This window comes from Puccinia triticina, chromosome 1A (genome assembly GCF_026914185.1).
Source record: "Puccinia triticina chromosome 1A, complete sequence".
Classification (NCBI taxonomy): Eukaryota; Fungi; Basidiomycota; class Pucciniomycetes; order Pucciniales; family Pucciniaceae; genus Puccinia; species Puccinia triticina.
The window spans coordinates 5,040,565-5,058,794 of NC_070558.1; the positions used below are offsets into that span (position 1 = coordinate 5,040,565).

Here is an 18,230-nt window from a genome sequence, read left to right on the forward strand (position 1 = left end):
AAATATTGGAGACATACCTGTAGAGTACTCTACCACTGGTGGTGCTGTGGGAGAACTCAATATTATATTGGTTGCCCCTTGTCAGCCTTACCACAGGGGGTTGCAACCAATTCAGCCCCTTTTTCAGTGTTAACACCATCATCAATCCTCCCCAATTAGGAAAGACCTCCTTCCTCTTCAAATATGGTCTGTTATCCACCAAAAACCCTCTGTTACACTAAGAATCTGAATAGTGCACTTGTTGTGATAAACTACGACTGGAGCAGCATAGCAAGTCAAGTGAGTGTGTTGGAAAGGATTATTTTCATTGCAAAATAAAGAAGGAAAAGACAAGGAAGTAAACTATACCTGGAGCAGCAGAGTGAGCTGAGTGAGTGTGTTGGAAAGGATGAGGAAAAGGGCCTTTCCAACAGCTGCTCCTCCAGGTTAAATAGAGATATGAGATCAACTACAAGAGGTCACAATGTGTGATATGTATGTTAAAAGACAACAAAGAGCAACTGCAACAGCACCATGTACCATTGGCCAGAACTAGAGATGGCATATGGCACCCGGGTACCCATGACGGGTGCGAGTACCCCCCTGTTTTTTTACCAATTCCTCACACCCGCACCCGCACCCGCACCCAGCACCCGCCATGGGAGGTACCCGGGTGCACAGGGGGAGGTACCCAGGTGTCAGATGCAGGTACCCGGGCTTACCAGCAGTAGATTCAATTTTTATCATGCCCAATCTGAATTTTGCAATACCTGGGTTTCAGGCACAAGTACCTGGGCTTACAAGCAGTAGATTCAGTACTAATATTTCTCCATTCATTTAAAAATAATAAATCTAATCCAAGTCAATCATTCTACGATTAATTCTTGGATATCCTTCTCCTTTCCTTTTTTCTTTTCTTCTTGTTTTAATCGACGCAAAACTCCCCTTTTGATTAGACCGTTTTTTGAGTAGAACACCACAGCCATCCCTGCAGTGACAGATGAAGTGCTGAGTCGGTGCCTTCAGACGGACACATAATCCCTTCCAAAGCTAAACAATCTTTCAACATTCACAGTGGTTGCTGTTATTGATTGATTATGATGGCAGTTTAATTTAGTCAGTACCAAGTTACGTGTGAAAATGGAAAAATTAAAAATCTTACCTGGACAGCTGAGCATGTCCAGTGCCATTTGAATGAGACCGCCGTGAGTGTTTCCACAGCGCCCTTGTGCAATCCACCATTGAAGGGGGTTGACTGGAAGTCCTCCCAAATCCAGATGCAAACCTCCAGCCAACCACATGCTGAGCGCGTCAGTTGAGATCTGCCCCGATTGCGCTTCAGACGCACCACTCAGCTTGGCAAGCACACCTGTCTGAGGCCGCTGTGCAGGGTGGAAAAATTAAGCTTGAATCAATTAGACACAAATCCCAGGAGAAGATAGCAACTACTCACCTTTGGAGGAGCATTGGGCTCTGGAGACATTGTTTCTTGAGTTCCACTTTTGTATTGAGTTTCCCACATCTCACGAGTAAGTTGGATCGCTTTGGAAATCCATTCTGGCTCCCACTGAGCAAGTTTGAAATATTCATCCTTGAACAACGGATGAAGAAATAAAAAAAACATTATGCAATCAGATTCAAAAGACCACAAGCAAATTTTGATAAAGAGATAGCAAGAAATACAAACTCATAGCAACTTGGTAAAGCGGAGAGCAGTCTGTAAGAGTGTAGTACTTATGAGTCAACTGAATGCCCGCCCGGCAGGCATTCCTTAAAGCGGCAGGGTATCTGTTGTTAGTGTTGGAGATCACAGTTGAAAGATGAGTCGTGATTTGATCAATGAAAACAACCACTTTGGCTATTCAAGCACCACCCCGAGTTGAAACCTGGAGGGTGATTTTGTAAAAAGGCTGAAGGACCTCAACAAGATCTTTGGCCAAGTATAGATTGTTCTGGGTGATTAAATTTTCTCGTTGAAGCCCATGTTGCTTATCTTTCTGCCACTCAAGACTTTAGGCAGGGTTTTAGTTCTCCATGTTGGTGTCTTGAATAGCAAAGAGAAACTCACATTCCACCTGAACATCGCAGGATACTGTTCAACTGCATTAAAGTTGAATTCCACCGAGTCTTCACATTGCGCTCAACATTGTGGGGCTTGAGGCAGTTTTTATCCTGACACAAATTCACAAAAAGCGCCTTCGAATTAGGTGACTTGTTGAGTTTTTGGGCGATTGCTCGGAACTACAACACAATTTTTTCATGTAAGTTAACAATCATGTGTTGCCCAGCTAAGAATGAAATGAATAAAGGCATACCTTTTCAAGATTTTTCTTGCATGATTCCGAAGTATAACAGTCATCATCATCTTCATCACTGAAACCAATCACATCAGTAGTCTCCAATTCTATATTGTCATCATTGATCAGCTCGCATGCGAGGGTTCTATCCTGCCCTGACTGGTTGTGATTGTTTTTGGGGTCTTCATCTTTGTCTTCTGAACCAAAATTGTTTTCTTTGTTTAGCCTATGTGCAATGTTATCACCATCAGAAAAAAAAGACACCAGAAAGAAGACAAGAAGCATAAGAATCACTAGCAAGGAGACACAAAACATACCCCAGAATTTGCTTGTCTGGATGTTCAAACTCATTGTCATCGGAGTTTTCTCCATCATCCAAGTAGCTGTTAGTTGTGGCTTCCAAATGGACGCGTTATAACCTGTGCAATCAAGTTCAAGATGTGTGCAAAACATCGAACCCAATGTGTGTTGCCTTTGAATTGAGGCCACTTGAATTTCTTGATCTCATTGATTATGGTCTTGTTGTTGGAAGCATTGTCTGTGACGATACCACAGATCTGTGACCAAAATGCAAAACAAGATGAATACATTGAAAGGTGATTTGGAAGTTTGAGAGTGGTTACCTGGTTCTGAATCCCAAATTTCTCAACAATAACCCGTACCGTGTTGGCTAGATACACACCTGTGTGTTGTTTTTTTAAAATCACAAAGTCCAGAGGCATGGCCTCCAATTCAAAACCACTGGTACCATCCTCAACCAAGCAATATATCACCGTTCCAAGAACATCATACCCATTCGGTGACTGCCAAGCATTGAGTCCTAGATACATTGCTCCCTTGTGTTTCTAGTGAGGAAAAATCCGGTCATAAGCAAAATTACAATAACATCAACAAGTGAAAAAGGATTCAAGGAATCTCACCGTGAGGGATTTGATGAGGGTATCTTGGACTGCAGAATATAAGTGGCTGATGTTGGAGGAAACAGCCCTTTGATAAGGTAGGTTCTTCAAGACCTCCGGGTGCAAAAGAGATCTGTGCGCCTGTTGCCCAAGAGCCAAAAAAGGCTGAGCACCCTCCGCGCACCATATCACACAAAGCTGGGGCACCTTTGGTAATCCAAAAAGTAAATCAGTGGATCTCCTTACTAATTCAGAGGGAGATAAGGGTCATGTAGTCAGACTCACCTCCCGCAGATCAATGTCTCCAGTGCCCAAAACCCCCAGGGAGGCCAATTTTTGAGTTTCTTTGACTTCTTGTTGTTTCTTGAGGCAAGCCGCAATGTGCTTGGAAAGTTTGGTTGGCGATGTGTCATATGTGGGGCGGTGAATTTTAGCCCCACAGCTATCATGTTGGAAATAGTGAGTGTGTCAGTAGATATAATTGAAAAAAATCCGTTGAGAGAGAGAAAAATAACTCACATTTTACAAGGGTACACTATCATCTTTCGGCCGTTTTTGTCTAACTGTTCCAATAGCTCTGGGTGGTTGTAAGAGGCATAACACGAGCTGACTTGATTTCGATGCACTTTGAGTGCCCTTTCTGTAATGAAGAACGTTAGGTTAATCTTTTAATTTTTTTTCAGTTGACTGATGATAAGTATTATGTTTTCTAGAGACTTACTCAGCTCTTGTTCATCCAAAAGCCCCTGAGACATTGGAGCATTGGATCCTTGCTGTTCATCATCAGAATTGTCAACAACCACGGTTGTACTGGGTCGCTTTGCCTGGCGGGCTCGGTCTTGAGATTTAGCAACTCTATCGGAATCTGAGGTTTCAGGTGCTTGTGATTCCGATTGCTTGCGACGTTTCTTGCTGTTTGCTGCCATGGTGGATGGGGATAGGGATAGGGTATTTGTGGTACATAGGGGCCTCCAGCGCTGAGTCCTGTCGGAATCGGAGATCCAGACCGTGGGACCCATCCACCCATCACAGCGCTGGGAAAGGGGGCGGGTACCCGTCCAGTTACCCGCCCGCCTCCCAACCAGAATTCTGGACACCGGCACCCGCCAACGGGTACCGGGTACCCGGCAACGAGTACCCCTTTGCCATCTCTAGCCAGAACCTGAAAGTGTAGCAGATATTTCTCCGCTACACTCAACACTTTCAGATATTCATTGAAATCCAAAGGACTTTTTTTTTATGTCTAGTCTGAATTAACTTTGTCCTGTGATTGGCCAGAAGGGATGAGTAAGTTCTATGGATATTGTTAGATTTTGTCTGTTGTTGCTTACGGTTTGTGGTTACGGTGCGCTCTCTTACGGTTTACAGTCACGGTGCGCCTGAGACGATGCGGTGCGCAGCAAGTGCGATGACGTCAAGAGAGCCACGAGTGCTCATACTTCATTCCTAGAGCAGTTGACCGTCCTCCTTATGACGCTGTTGACCATCCATCAATTTTTCCTTCCTCATCTTGACCACCACTCCTCAAACCCGCGACCATTCAACTTCATCCTTCGTTGTGTCCGCGGTTTACTCGTCGAGGTCCTCAGTCTAGGCCAGCTGTTTACAGGTTCTTATTCTTTTACTTCTTCTTCTTTCTGACCATTGTTTTCCAGATTTCTGATCACTCTTATTTTATCATTAGCTTGAAAGTCCTAGTGTGTATTTTTGGTTCTGGTATCTATTGTTCTCATTCTCAATCTTAGTTCCTGTTCCATTAGGTAAAACTATTTCTATTGTATTTCTTTATTTTCTTTTTACTGAAATCAATGTTTTATTAGCCAAATCTTCTCACATTATCAGTACAGTAGCTCCGAAGAACAGGAATGAACCACAAAAATGTCGGACGTTGATGTTGAAGACAAATCGAGCCGATCTTCAATCGGGAAACTCAATGACCTCAACTATCCGTTGTGGTCAATAAGAATGAGAACCTATCTTGAAAGTAAGGACCTCTGGGAAGTTGTCACGGGTGAGGGAACCAACTCTCCAAGCAAGAAAAAGATTAAGACCACCGCGAATATCTTGATCAGTCACCTTAGAGCATCTCCAACGGACTCGCTAAAGCGGGACTTGCAACCCCAATTTAGAAAGTCGGGTGAGTTTTCGGGGTCCAACGGACTCGCTATCCGACTCGCCAAACACCTCCCGAGTCGCCTCAACTCACCACAGCCCTCCACTTGTGGCAAGTCTGCTCCAACCCAACAGTTGCCTCTTGGACCACACCTCGCACCAGCTCGCACCCCACGCTACCTCACCTACCGGCCGATTCTCTTTTCATTCAATTGGATCTCGCTGCCGATGACCGATCATCAATAGGATGACCGGGCATCGATGCCCATGACCGGTCATCAATAGGATGACTGGTCATTGAGACCGATCACCGGGAATCAAGACTGATTACAGGTCATTGAGACCAATTACCGGGCATCAACACTGATGACCGGTCATCGAAGCCAATGCCCGGGCATCAAGACTGATGACCGGTCATCAAAACCGATGCCCGGGCATCAAGACTGATGACCAGTCATCAAGACCAATGACCGAGCATCAAGACTGATGACCGGTCATCAAAACCAATGCCCGGGCATCAAGACTGATGGCCGGTCATCAAGACCGGAGACCGGGCATCAAGACTGATGACCGGTCATCCAGACCAATGACCGGGCAGCGAGAATGATGACCATGACTGGATATCCTATCGATGACCGGGCATGATGCACATGGCCGGTCATTGAAAGGATGACCGGCGGGTGTTCAAGAATTGGAAGGATGACCAGAAGGTGGTCATCTGTCTGTGTGGCTCGACGGGCAAGTTGTGGTATTGCCGACAACAAGTTGGTCCAGCCTCTTGTCGGGTCTCTATTTCTGGCGAGTCCGCTGTGGACCAAGCCTGGGATACCCCGTTACATGTGGTCCAGGGCCGCGACCCAGGGTCTGCGCGATTCAGGAACCGTTGGAGATGCTCTTAGCGAAGTCGCATTACAGGCTGTCGTGACGATCAAAAATGAAGAGAAACCAGAAGAAATCCGGAATGCTATTGTCGATTGTTACGCCTCTTTTTCGGTGAAAAATAAAGCTCGTATTTGGTTGAAATTTATGCGCTACAAGTACGGCGGAAATCTTAAGGACTATCTTCTCAATTGCCAGAAAATGATTCGAGATTTTGCCATAGTTCAACTCGGAATCCCAGACAATATTATCTCAATCTTGGTCCTTGCAAAATTATCCAGAGACTATTGGAATGTAGTCAACAATATCATCATGAATGAGTCGGTAATTTTCTTTCCTAGCCTTACTCTTCAAAAATTACAAGAACTTGTCTACATGAAGGAGACTGGAGCTGTTGCTACTACTTCCACCTCTAAAACCAATACAAACTCAAAGGTCATCAAGGATACCGCTTCAGCCTACAAATTTGAAGCTAACAATAAATCCAAGAAACCAAAACCAGCTCATCCGTGCTCCAAAGGCAAACATAATCCGTTGGCCTATCATCCTGCCTGGTGTTGCTTCAAACTTACGGCAGCCGAGCGTGATGCTTTGCGACCAGCAGATCCAGAAGCTCATCTAGCTTCAGCTGAAGATGATACCTCAATTGATGAAGTCTCCGCTGAGGATGAGTTTGACATTGTGGAGGCGGTCGCTTTTGTAATCAGTTCAACTAATGGCGGTGTCACTCCGGTTTTAGATTCAGGAGCGTCTCATCATATGGTGAACGACTTATTGATGTTCACCAAAATCAAAGATGTCAACATAAAAATCTATACCAGAAATCAAAGCCAACGTGTGACTGCTGTGGCTGTTGGGGAGATAACTATCCTGGACGACTTCGGATCCTGCGTAAAACTGAACAACGTTTTATATGCTCCCAGCCTTCATCGACCTCTCATCTCGATGAATTGATTATTCAGTAAGATTACCTCTCTTTCAAAAGATTCCGACAAGTTTAAGATAAACTTCAACAAAAAATTTAGCTTGTCCGGTAATATCAATAACAATATCTTAGAATTATCAAATTCTTTTGAAGTAATCAATCCTATTGCTTTGTACTGCTCTGCGCCCAAAGTTGACTGGCACGTTAGGCTTGGCCATCCCAGCTTCCCTTATCTCAAAAGAATCGTACCTGATTGTGAAGAGGTTGATTGCAAGACTTGTAAGATGTGTAAGGGGGTGAAAAAGCCGTTTCTTGGTAGGTTTGCTCCAACCAGCAAAGTCCTAGAAGCCATTCATTTGGATCTGGTTGGACCCTTTCAGACAAGATCAGTCGCTGGAGCCCAATATTTCTTAACTATTGTGGATCAACATTTGGGTCTCAAATGTGTCAAACTTTTGAAACACAAGACCGAGACTCTGAATAAATTCAAAGACTTTGTTCTTTGGGCAGAAAACCAAACTGGTGAAACGGTAAAAAGGATTATCTTGGATAATGGTGGAGAATTTAAGAGCATCTTCTTTGAAGACTTTTGTCGAAATAGAGGGATCTCTCAGCAATTCGCACCAGCGTACACTCCAGAAAATAATGGAATGGCTGAACGATCAAATCGTGTGATTCTTGACAAAGCCAGATGCATTTTTGCTCAAGCGAATCTATCACCTTGTTACTGGGCGGAGGCTGTTGTTACGGCGACGGATCTCTGTAATCTTCTCCCGTCCACTACTCAAAATTTCTCAGTACCCTATGAGACTTTCTTCAAGAAAAAGTTTGACGTCTCAAAATTACGTCCATTTGGTTGTCTCGCGTATCTGTTAATTCCAGAAGCTGTGTGAGTGAATAAGTTGTCTCCACAATCTGAAAAAGCCATTTTTCTAGGCTATGCCAATGCTTTTTTGACATACCGTTTCATCAGAGTTGAATCCAAAACAGTCTGTACTAGTCAAAACGTAACATTTGACAAAACAGTATTTCTGTCTTTGGCAAACAAGAGCTTGGACCAATCCAGCTATTTCTTTAATCCTTTTGAAGTCATAGCCGAGACCAATGATGATGACGTGGATCAATTTCAACCCTTTCCTCACCAAGAAGTTCCTCAAGAGTCCGTTTCTGCTGAACCAACATCAAACTGCGCTCCAAATGAAATAATAGGAGATGTATCTTCTGAGAACATACTGTCTCATCGTCGGAGGGGGGTACCAGAATCTTTCAACGCTGAAACATCTTCTTTCAACGCTGAAACATCTTCTTTCAACACTGAAACATCTTCTTCCAACAATAAAACACTCTCATACAATCAAGTAATGATGCGGGCCAACAAAGAAAAATGGACGCTAGCTCTATACAAGGAGAAAACTAATATGGAGAGCTATGAAGTCTGGGATATCATTGATAAAAGTCAAGATGATAAGCCTTTGAACTGCACTTGGGTCTTTAAGATCAAACCGGAATCTTCTAATCAAACTGAAGAATATAAGGCCCGACTATGCGTTCAAGGATTCAACAAAGTCTTTGGCAAAGATTACCGCTTCACTTTCGCGCCAACGGGCAAATTAGTTTCTCTTCGTCTACTTATCACGTTCGCGCTTCAACATAACCTCCAATTTCATCAGATTGATGTTAAATGCGCCTTCTTGAATGCTCCAATAAGGGAACATATTACCTTAAATCCTCCGCCTGGCTTTGATGTGCCATCGGGCAAAGTCATTCTTCTGAAAAAGGCACTCTACGGTCTTAAACAAGCACCAAAGGAGTGGCATTTGACTCTATCCTCCTGGTTGCTATTGGTCGGATTTAATTGTAGCTACGCCAAACCATGCGTTTTCTGGTCTTCAAATACCTGGTTATATGTTCATTTCAACAATATTGCTATCTTTAGCAAGGAACCAGAAATCTTTAAAAAATTGATCCAAAAACGTTTCAAGATCAAAGATCTCGGTAGCGCAATGCATCTTCTTGGGATGAAAGTTTCTCAATCCCCTGAGTCGGTTCACCTAACACAGACTCACTATATTGAAGAAACTTTGTTCTAATACAATTGCGATTCTTTAGCGCCGCTTGCTACTCCAATCAACGGTGGGCCGCTACGCCACACTACGCTACAGGGCCACTTAGCGTTAGCGTAGCGGCAAAAAGCGCCCGCCCATTTTGAGTAGCGTTAGCGCGCTGTTAGCGCCGCTACGCTGCGCTACATTTCAGCGGCGCTAACAGGGCGGCAATTGTTTGATAGTGTTAGCGCGCCGCTACAGTCACTACGCTACGCTACGCTGCGCTACAGCACTTTTAGCGGAAAAAAAGGCCTTTTTTTAAGCTAAAAGCACTGTGGTGCACCATAGCGCGCGCTCTTTTGCGCCCTGCATGTGTAGCGTTAGCGCAATTGCGCGCATCTGCGCTAACGCTACTCTAACAGCTAAATTAGCTGCGCACCCTTTGCGCGTAGCGTTAGCGCAGAGAAGGCGCAATCCGCTAACGCTACGCTACAATTTAGCGGAATTCCACTACGCTACGGTTAGCGTAGCTGGCCCACCGTTGCTCCAATGAAACCCAATTCACATCTTGTCAAGGCATCTCAATGCGAAATTGAAGAACTCAATAAGCTTAATGTTCGTTATTGAGGTCTAGTTGGAGCTCTGAGCTATCTAAGTGTAACAACCAGACCCAATATTACATACACAGTCGGCTGTCTGTCTCAATTCCTAAAGAATCCAGGAATACTTCACTGGAATGCCGCAGTTCATTGTCTGCGATATCTTAAAGGTTCTAAGGATTTTGGCATTACTCTTCAAAAAACTCCAACAGATCAATCCGAGTTTGTCTCTTATGTTGATGCTAGTTGGGCAAGTTGCCCTATTACAAGCAAATCTACAACAGGTTATTTAATTCATTGGAACAAAAACTTGATCTCCTGGCGCTCTAAGAAACAATCCACTACTTTGCTGTCATTAACAGAAGCAGAATACATAGCAATTACCGAAGTTACTAAAGAACTTCTCTGGCTCAAGATGGTTTCCAACTCTGCTCTAAAAATTCAAATCAATCTTCCATTCAAGATTTTCAAAGACAATCAAGGCGCCATCATGCTGGCAAATAACAAAAAAAAATCACTCGGCATTTAAGACAAAACACATGAATTTACAATATCATTTTGTGCGAGCTGAAATAATAGTGGAAACAATTTCACTCGTATTCAAAAGAACACATCTCATGTTGGTGGATTTTCTCACCAAATCCATCAGAAGGTCATCAATATTTAAGGTGCTTTGAGTCTTACGAGCTGGTATGCCCCCTCCCTGACGGGCTTGGTGCACGGGGGTGTGTTGGATTTTGTCTGTTGTCTCTTACGGTTTGTGGTCACGGTGCGCTCTCTTACGGTTTATGGTCACGGTGCGCCTGGGACGATGCGGTGCACAGCGAGTGTGATGACGTCAAGAGAGCCACGAGTGCTCATACTTCATTCCTAGAGCAGTTGACCGTCCTCCTTATGACGCTGTTGACCGTCCATCAATTTTTCCTTCCTCATCTTGACCACCACTCCTCAAACCCGCGACCATTCAACTTCATCCTTCGTCGTGTCCGCGGTTTACTCGTCGAGGTCCTCAGTCTAGGCCAGCTGTTTACAGGTTCTTATTCTTTTACTTCTTCTTCTTTCTGACCGTAGTTTTCCAGATTTCTGATCACTCTTATTTTATCATTAGCTTGAAAGTCCTAGTGTGTATTTTTGGTTCTGGTATCTATTGTTCTCATTCTCAATCTTAGTTCCTGTTTTATTAGGTAAAACTATTTCTATTGTATTTCTTTATTTTCTTTTTACTGAAATCAATGTTTTATTAGCCAAATCTTCTCAGATATCACATTTGATTGTGCGGTTAACAAGGAAGTTGAGGGTACCTGAGTTCCTCTCAGGTCTCGTTACGTAGTACTCCTTTCTCAGTTAAAGGGTCGGACATCGAGCAAGACTAGTTAGTGGTAGTCCACAATTGAATCTGCGGCCGATGGGGCTTACCCGCGTCATCGCCCCCCACATGTTACTGCGTTCTATACTCTCATGTTAATTTGAGCGATCTCGGCCTCTCGAATGGCCTTTCTGAGAGCCTTCCACTTGTACTGCTTCGGGCGGGTCACCGCCAGCAACCTTCTCAGAATGTTGTGCGCTTTAGAAGCTTCAACAATTTTAATGCGGATGTCTCTTTTGTTGTAGGCTTGAATATAAGGGTTTTCTGTGGTGTGTGCTTGTAGGGTTGCTTGGTCGTGGCATCTGCCGAGACACAAAGGCTGTGTGCTCCTCACAGCACATCGCAGTAATTGTTGCTGTGTATAGACAGCTAGCTTCTGAGTTCTGCCCCGCCGGAACTGCCGTGGCCCATGAGCCCAGTCTTCATATCTGCTCCCAAAGGAAGACTATCAAGTCTGCCGGGCTGGTATGAGTACCACAAGTCCGTCGATTTCCATTGGACTTATTTGCAGCCCGAGTTTGAAAAATGCCCATTTGGCTTCCTAGTTTGGCCGGCTGTCTTGCCCCGACACTCGGAGGTTTTACTCATCTTTTGCCACCTTCGAAAGTTCCCAGTCAGTCATGTCTCCTTACTCCCCCTCCCTTCGCATAAATCCGACTTGATATCTGGGCGAGTGGCGGTTTGGATATAATTCTTATTTTCGACTTGATCTCAACCTGGATGGACTCTCCTAAACGTTAACAATGTCTGCAGATATTGTAGATGATACCAAGTCGAAAGGAAAGCAGCAAGTAAGCAAGTCTCAGGGAGGTATCGATGATGCGAAGGCCCAAATCAGCTCAGAAGTTGAATACCTGAGATCTAAAGTGGCACCTGCATTCTCCGACATCGGTGGCGCTTCCAAATCTAGTCCGGAGCTCCATTCATCAAAGTACTACGCGGCTTGTATCTCAGCTGGTGTAGCTGCATGCGGCCTCACCCATGCCCTAGTCACTCCTCTCGATCTAGTCAAATGTCGAAGACAAGTCAACTAATTTCCTTTCATCCTTTCATCCTTTACATCAGCTTGGTATGTATCATGCCTTATGGGGGACAAAACCCGCTAATATATTTCCTATTACTTGCGGCGGCGTTAGGTTGATAAGGCGCTTTACAAAGGAAACTTCGATGGCTGGAGTAAGATTTATAACTCGGGAGGATTAAGCGCACTCTAGTGAGTGATATCGTGTTGATCATACGTCTTCTCTAGATGGTCTAAAGAGCTCATCTGCTATCCATCTCGACACTCATGGAGTACTGGCGTAGGTCCCACCTGGATTGGTTACTCTGTCCAAGGCGGTTGTAAATACGGGTTTTATGAGTATCTCAAGAAGAAGTGAAGTATTTTTCCTCTAGTCGTGATGTTCTTAGAGCAATGTCTTTACTATCTTCCTGCCTCAACACAAAACACAATTAAGATATGCGGACGCCGTTGGACCAGTGAATGCCGTGAAATACAAAGATGCAATATATCTAGCGGGCTCAGCCTCGGCTGAACTGATTGCTGATGCGGCCTATGTGCCGCTCGAAGCCGTCAAGGTGCGAATGCAAACCACGATCCCGCCATTCGCCAGCGGTACCGTGGACGGATTCAAGAAGTTCACTGCTGTCGAAGGTATCGGTGGACTGTACAAGTCCCTTGGATCGCTTTGGACTCGCCAGATCCCGTACACTATGATGAAGTTCTGGTCCTTCGAAGCTACTGTCACCAAGATCTACGCTTCACTCGGAAAGCCCAAGGACTCTTACAACAAAGTAAGACAATGCAAGACTTTTTTCTTCATCAAAGCGACTATAACGATTTCCTGATCACTAGCACTACTGGCGTTGAATGTCTATTTTGACTCTAGCTTCAGCAATTGGGGGTGTCTTTTGTTGGTGGCTATTTTGCCGGCATTTTCTGCGCTGTTGTCTCGCAGTGAGTTCAAGCATTTCAGGTCAAAAATCGTCCCCCCTTAACTTGGCCGCTAAGATTCTTCGGGGGTTTATTTTTCTTCTTCTTACAAGTCCCGCCGATACTATGGTGTCAAAGTTGAATGCAGTTGGTAAGGAGGGCTCATCAAAGCCTACAGTCCGTTCAATCTACAATGAAATTGGATTCGGAGGGCTCTGGGCTGGTCTCGGTACCCGTATCATGATGATTGGGACTCTGACGGCTTTGCAATGGTACGCGCCCTCAACCTAGCACTTCATTGATTCAAAATGAGGGACAACTGATCCACAAAAAATCATTCGTACTTTCAGGCTTATCTATGATTACGTGAAAGTTTCTTTCGGATTCCCCACCACTGGATCAGCTGAACCTATCAAAAAGTAAAACAGAAAAACTATATATAACTCTTGAACTTCTTGTCATAATCCCCACGCATCCAATTCCGCCTTTGGTGAAAGATGGAACCCGGAAATCATATAAAACCGATGGTTTCGGCGCGGATGCCCTCCCCCCAAAAAATGAAAGAAGCCTGGAATGCCTTGAATGGAGGCGTCCAAGTGTAAATGGCCTGGGCAACAGTGATTGCTCGCGGATTGCGCCGTAGCTTTGGCACAGGCACAGTCTGATAGTCGAGCTAACTTTACTAGCAAACAATGCTGGGTAAGGAAGGCCGAAGCTCGGAAATTCCGTGCCAGTCCGCAACCCATCTGCTGTGGTATTCGTATGGTCAATACATTCCGCAACACCGAGCGCCTTCGTGGCTCAGCTGGTTAGAGCGCCGGTCTCATATCTGTTCCTCAGGTACAATGTGATTGTCATCAGGCAAGTCATCCGGAGATCGCCAGTTCGATCCTGGCCGAGGGCAGTAATTTTTGCTTTTCGCAGATGTGATTCTTGTTTTTCGATCCGATTGAGTTGATGGATATGCTTAGAAGATTATAAAAACAAAGTAATGATGACACATGAATGCAGCTGGCATGACAGACTGAGCCAGTCCCGCCATTCTAGGAGAAACCCTCCGCGGCTGCTTGCACGAGAAATTATCACGCTCCGGCTGAGGAGGCGCGGAGGCAAGGGCTAAAAGACGCGTGCAGACATGACTATAATGTCGAAGAGCATCATAGGATGTTTTGAAGGCAGGAAGATGATGTTTAAATTTTGATTTCAAAGGGTGCAAAACTACGATGTATGGGGACAAGCGGTGATTATGGTACTTCAAAAAAACAAACATTGAGATACTATGATCCCTACTTCTTTTGAGGTTCAGCTGAACCAGTGGTGGGCAATCCAAATGCAACCTTGACATGGTCGTAGATGAGCCTAAATGACGAATGCTGTGAGTGAGTGTCTTGGTCATGGGGGATCGATGAAAGGAATACATACCATTGTAGCGCGGTCAAAGTACCGATCATCACGATACGGGTTCCGAGACCAGCCCAGAGACCTCCGAATCCGATTTCCTTGTAGATCGAGCCAACAGTGGGTTTGGCAGAGCCCTCCTTACCAACAGCGTTCAACTTGGAAACCATGGTATCAGCGGGGCTGGTGACATGGAAGAACGTCAGCAGTCATGATAAATGATATGGCTGGGAGGGAGGTAGATGGAATAGTCGAACTCACTGAGATACAACAGCACAGAAAACACCGGCGATGTAGCCACCAACGAAAGAGACACCCAATTGTTAAAGCTGTGACCAAGGCAATGAATAATCAGGGAATGTTGCTGATGGTCAGACGCACGAAAGAACACAATTTCGGCTGCTCACCTTGTTGTAAGAGTCTTTAGGTTTACCGAGCGAAGCGTAGATCTTGGTGACAGTAGCTTCGAACGACCAGAACTTCATCATAGTGTACGGAATTTGACGAGACCAGAGCGATCCAAGGGACTTGTAGAGGCCGCCGGTACCTTCAACAGCGACGAACTCCATCGACCATTCCAGTGGCAAAAGGCGGGATCGTGGTCTGCATTCGGACCTTGACGGCTTCGAGTGGGACATAGGCGGCATCAGCAATCAGCTCGGCGGAGGCAGAGCCGGCCAAGTAGATCGCGTCTTTGTATTTGACGGCATTGACAGGTCCAACGGCATCGGCGTATCTTCAGACAGGGAGAGACCGTTAGTCCGTCGGATTGACTAGCGCATTACCAGGGGTAATACGAGGAAGCGCAGGGGTGTCCAGAAGACTTACTTTTTCTTGAAATACTCGTAGAAACCATATTTACAGGCACCTTGGACCGAGTAACCAACCCAGGTGGGACCAATACCGGTACTAGAGGAAGGAATAAGCAGATTAGCTGTCCGGGTATCTGGGTAAAGGTGGCAAGAGGCAGTGGCTTACTAGAGTGCGATTAGTCCACCCGACTTGTAGATCTTGCTCCATCCGTCCATGTTACCTTTGTTAAGGGTCTTGTCCACCTGAATGATTGAGTGGGGAAGATCGGAGAGGATTCAGTGGGTTGGTTCCGATCATGCGCGATAAGCAGTCGATGACAATACTGGACAAGTTGCATACCTGTCTTCGGCGTTTGACCAAATCAAGTGGAGTGAGAAGAGCGTGGGTGAGACCACAAGCGAGTACACCACCACCGGCACAAGCAGTGTAGTACTTGGTCGAGTAGAGTTCGATGCTGGCTTTTGAAGCGGCACCGACACCGGTGGCGGAAGCCACCTTGGATCTCAATGCATCGGCCTCTGAGCTGATTTTGTCCTTCGCACCTTCGATACCTTCTTTGGATTTGCTTTCGAGTTGCTTTGCCTTTGACTTGGCATCATTGACAATGCCTGGAGTGGTGCAAATCAAAATGGTCAGAACACATGCTTGACTACAGGAATATACCAATCGAAACCACGCCAGCGAAGAGATCGGAAGGGATAAGAGAGACAGAGAGGAAATTGGCTTACTTGCAAGCTTCAAAGAGGGGAAAGGCGTGTTGAGACCGCCAATCGAAGGGGTGAGAGAGTTGGCCAGAGAGGCCATGTTGGGGAACAAGAGCGACATCCTTGAACCTCAGGATTGGTAGGACGAAGTGGTTTTCCAGCAGAGAGTCTATGTAGAGTTCTATTGAGTGGTCAGCTCTCGTGGGCCGAGGGGGAGTGCACTGTGTGGTCAACAGCACGATCGATCGTCGCGAGGACCCCTTCGGAGGGCCGACCCGGCACCCGCCCGCAGCATCCGGGAGCACACGGCAGCGCCTGGCCTCGCCTGGCGCAGCACTCTCAAGCCCCCCAACCCCTCCGCGCCACACACACAACCCTAACCTCAACGGGACTCCCACTATAAAAACCCCGCCCTGGCCCGGCGTTGGGTCCAGCTAAACGCAATCATGTCAAATTACCCTCCTTGTTTGGAAGTCTCACTTCAACTCATCATCAGCTCTGGAGGGCGCCGAAGCATTGCGGAGAGCGACTTGGCTTCAGCTGGCTTCCGTCGGCTTGTCATCCCGGACCATCTCAACGCCCTTCTCGAACAGATCGGTTGGATGTGCGCAAGCTCATCCATCACCTTTCTCTGTCCGTGGGCTGGTAGATCCAACAACCTTTGCCCATCCTGCTATCTCAAACTGTTGTAAATACATAGTCGGTGGTATTTCAGAGAAATGTATATCCACCTCTTTGATTTTGCTAGTCTCTCAAAAATTTCAAAAGACATGGCACCGCTTTCGCGCAAGGGCATCCTGGCTGAATAGCCTTGCAAGTGGAGTCATGGTGTTTGCTTGGGAATAGATGATGTGGTTGACTCAAAGAAGCAAACTTGATGTATACATACATGTGTGTCCAAGGGATTAAGCAAAGGAAAGGAAAGAAACTACACATGGCGGTATGAGAGGGAGATTATCAAAAAATCAAGCATTGTTCAGGATTTGGCATACCGTCCTCGCCAAACACGCCTATTGTCGGACAAGTAGCAAAAAAAAGTATTTATTGATCAGCTCCAAGGACCAGCCATAAGACGGACGGGGCAGGCGTACCAGCAGGCATATCGCCCAAGATTTCTTTTGGGGGTGGACCGCAATCTTGCATTTTGGTCAGGAGCTCGATGACTTCCTTCTGGCGAGAAATGAATTTTTCTCCTCCAGCTTTTTCTTCTGCATCCCAACTGGGATCCTCAAATTTTTCGATGACTTGTCCGATGATCTTCGATTGAGTTTCGTACCTCTTCAAGTCTTCGGGAGACAGTTTGCTTCGGTTCTCGTTCAGCCAATCCGGGAACTGATGTTGGTGTGTTTGATCGAAATTAGTTGATGATGAGGCCGGTAACGTAGACTAAGGGGAAGGGACGCAGGAACGCACTAATCGACTCATGTCTTTGAGGGGCTCGTACATGATTTCCTTCGACATCAATTCTTCCATGAATGACTGTAGAATCGTTTGCAGTTGGTTTTCGTCCGGTAATCCGTTTTCGCCGGACATCATTTTTTCGAATAAGGCCGAGATATTTTCATCTTCGGAAGGAGCACTTTTTGCCTAGTGTGAAGATAATAAACAGATAGAAATGAAGTCAGTCCTGAGTTCCTAGTGTAGCAATAGATATGTTGATCTTGGATTCTAGGCGTATACTAAGGTTCTTGACATGCAAAAGCAGCGTATAGTTATCAAACCTGATGAGAATAAATAATGAGTATTCGAAGTTATACTTTAGCAGAATCGTGCGATTGCTTGAGTTTCTCCATGGTTTCCTGAATAGCCTCTTGAAAGTTTTTAGTCTCAGTTTCGGGTTGTTCGGCAGGGTTTGAAGAGGATGATTGGTTCGAGCTGGATTCTTTCTGGTTGAGGGCATCGAGTAAGTCGCTAGCTCCATTGAGGCCGCCATCGACAGAGACAAGCGCTTCGAGATGCTTTTTGAACTCGCCCCCGTCTTCGTCCTTCATCCCTGCTAGTAAGGCTTCCATTCCCTCGGCAAGATCTCGCGCAAAGTCGTCGGATATCTCCTGGCCCGGCCAATCAGCCTCTTCTGCGTCATCCGGCTTCGTGCTCCCCGCCGATTTGTCTTTCTTATGCGACCCTTCTTCTTGCTTCGCTTCCGAGGGCGATTTGAATTTGTCCAGTAGATCGTCAAAATCGTCCTCCATGTCGTCCTCGATCGACACACCGTTGATCACCGTCTTCTCGGAACTCATTTCGGATTCTTCTTTTTGTGATTCAAGTACAGATGGATGTG

The 18,230-nt window shown here is 45.7% G+C and overlaps 3 protein-coding genes across 3 annotated transcripts; 1 reads left to right on the forward strand and 2 right to left on the reverse strand.

Moving 5' to 3' along the window:
- Positions 1–11,626: 11,626 nt before the first annotated feature.
- PtA15_1A561 (uncharacterized protein) lies at positions 11,627–13,457 on the forward strand (the record flags this gene model as incomplete). Its single annotated transcript, XM_053165601.1, has 8 exons — positions 11,627–11,714; positions 11,855–12,126; positions 12,238–12,314; positions 12,396–12,476; positions 12,559–12,895; positions 12,991–13,058; positions 13,148–13,306; positions 13,385–13,457. 8 exons carry the CDS (start codon positions 11,627–11,629, stop codon positions 13,455–13,457), a joined length of 1,155 nt encoding a protein of 384 aa, XP_053016776.1.
- Positions 13,458–14,320: 863 nt separating this feature from the next.
- Positions 14,321–16,070, reverse strand: PtA15_1A562 (uncharacterized protein; the record flags this gene model as incomplete). Its single annotated transcript, XM_053165602.1, has 8 exons — positions 14,321–14,393; positions 14,457–14,615; positions 14,814–14,911; positions 14,997–15,168; positions 15,261–15,341; positions 15,435–15,487; positions 15,585–15,853; positions 15,974–16,070. 8 exons carry the CDS (start codon positions 16,068–16,070, stop codon positions 14,321–14,323), a joined length of 1,002 nt encoding a protein of 333 aa, XP_053016777.1.
- Positions 16,071–16,906: 836 nt separating this feature from the next.
- On the reverse strand, positions 16,907–18,189 carry PtA15_1A563 (uncharacterized protein; the record flags this gene model as incomplete). Its single annotated transcript, XM_053165603.1, has 4 exons — positions 16,907–16,959; positions 17,041–17,281; positions 17,363–17,536; positions 17,707–18,189. The coding sequence occupies 4 exons, from the start codon at positions 18,187–18,189 to the stop codon at positions 16,907–16,909; spliced, it is 951 nt and encodes a 316-aa protein (XP_053016778.1).
- Between the last annotated feature and the right edge of the window lie 41 nt (positions 18,190–18,230).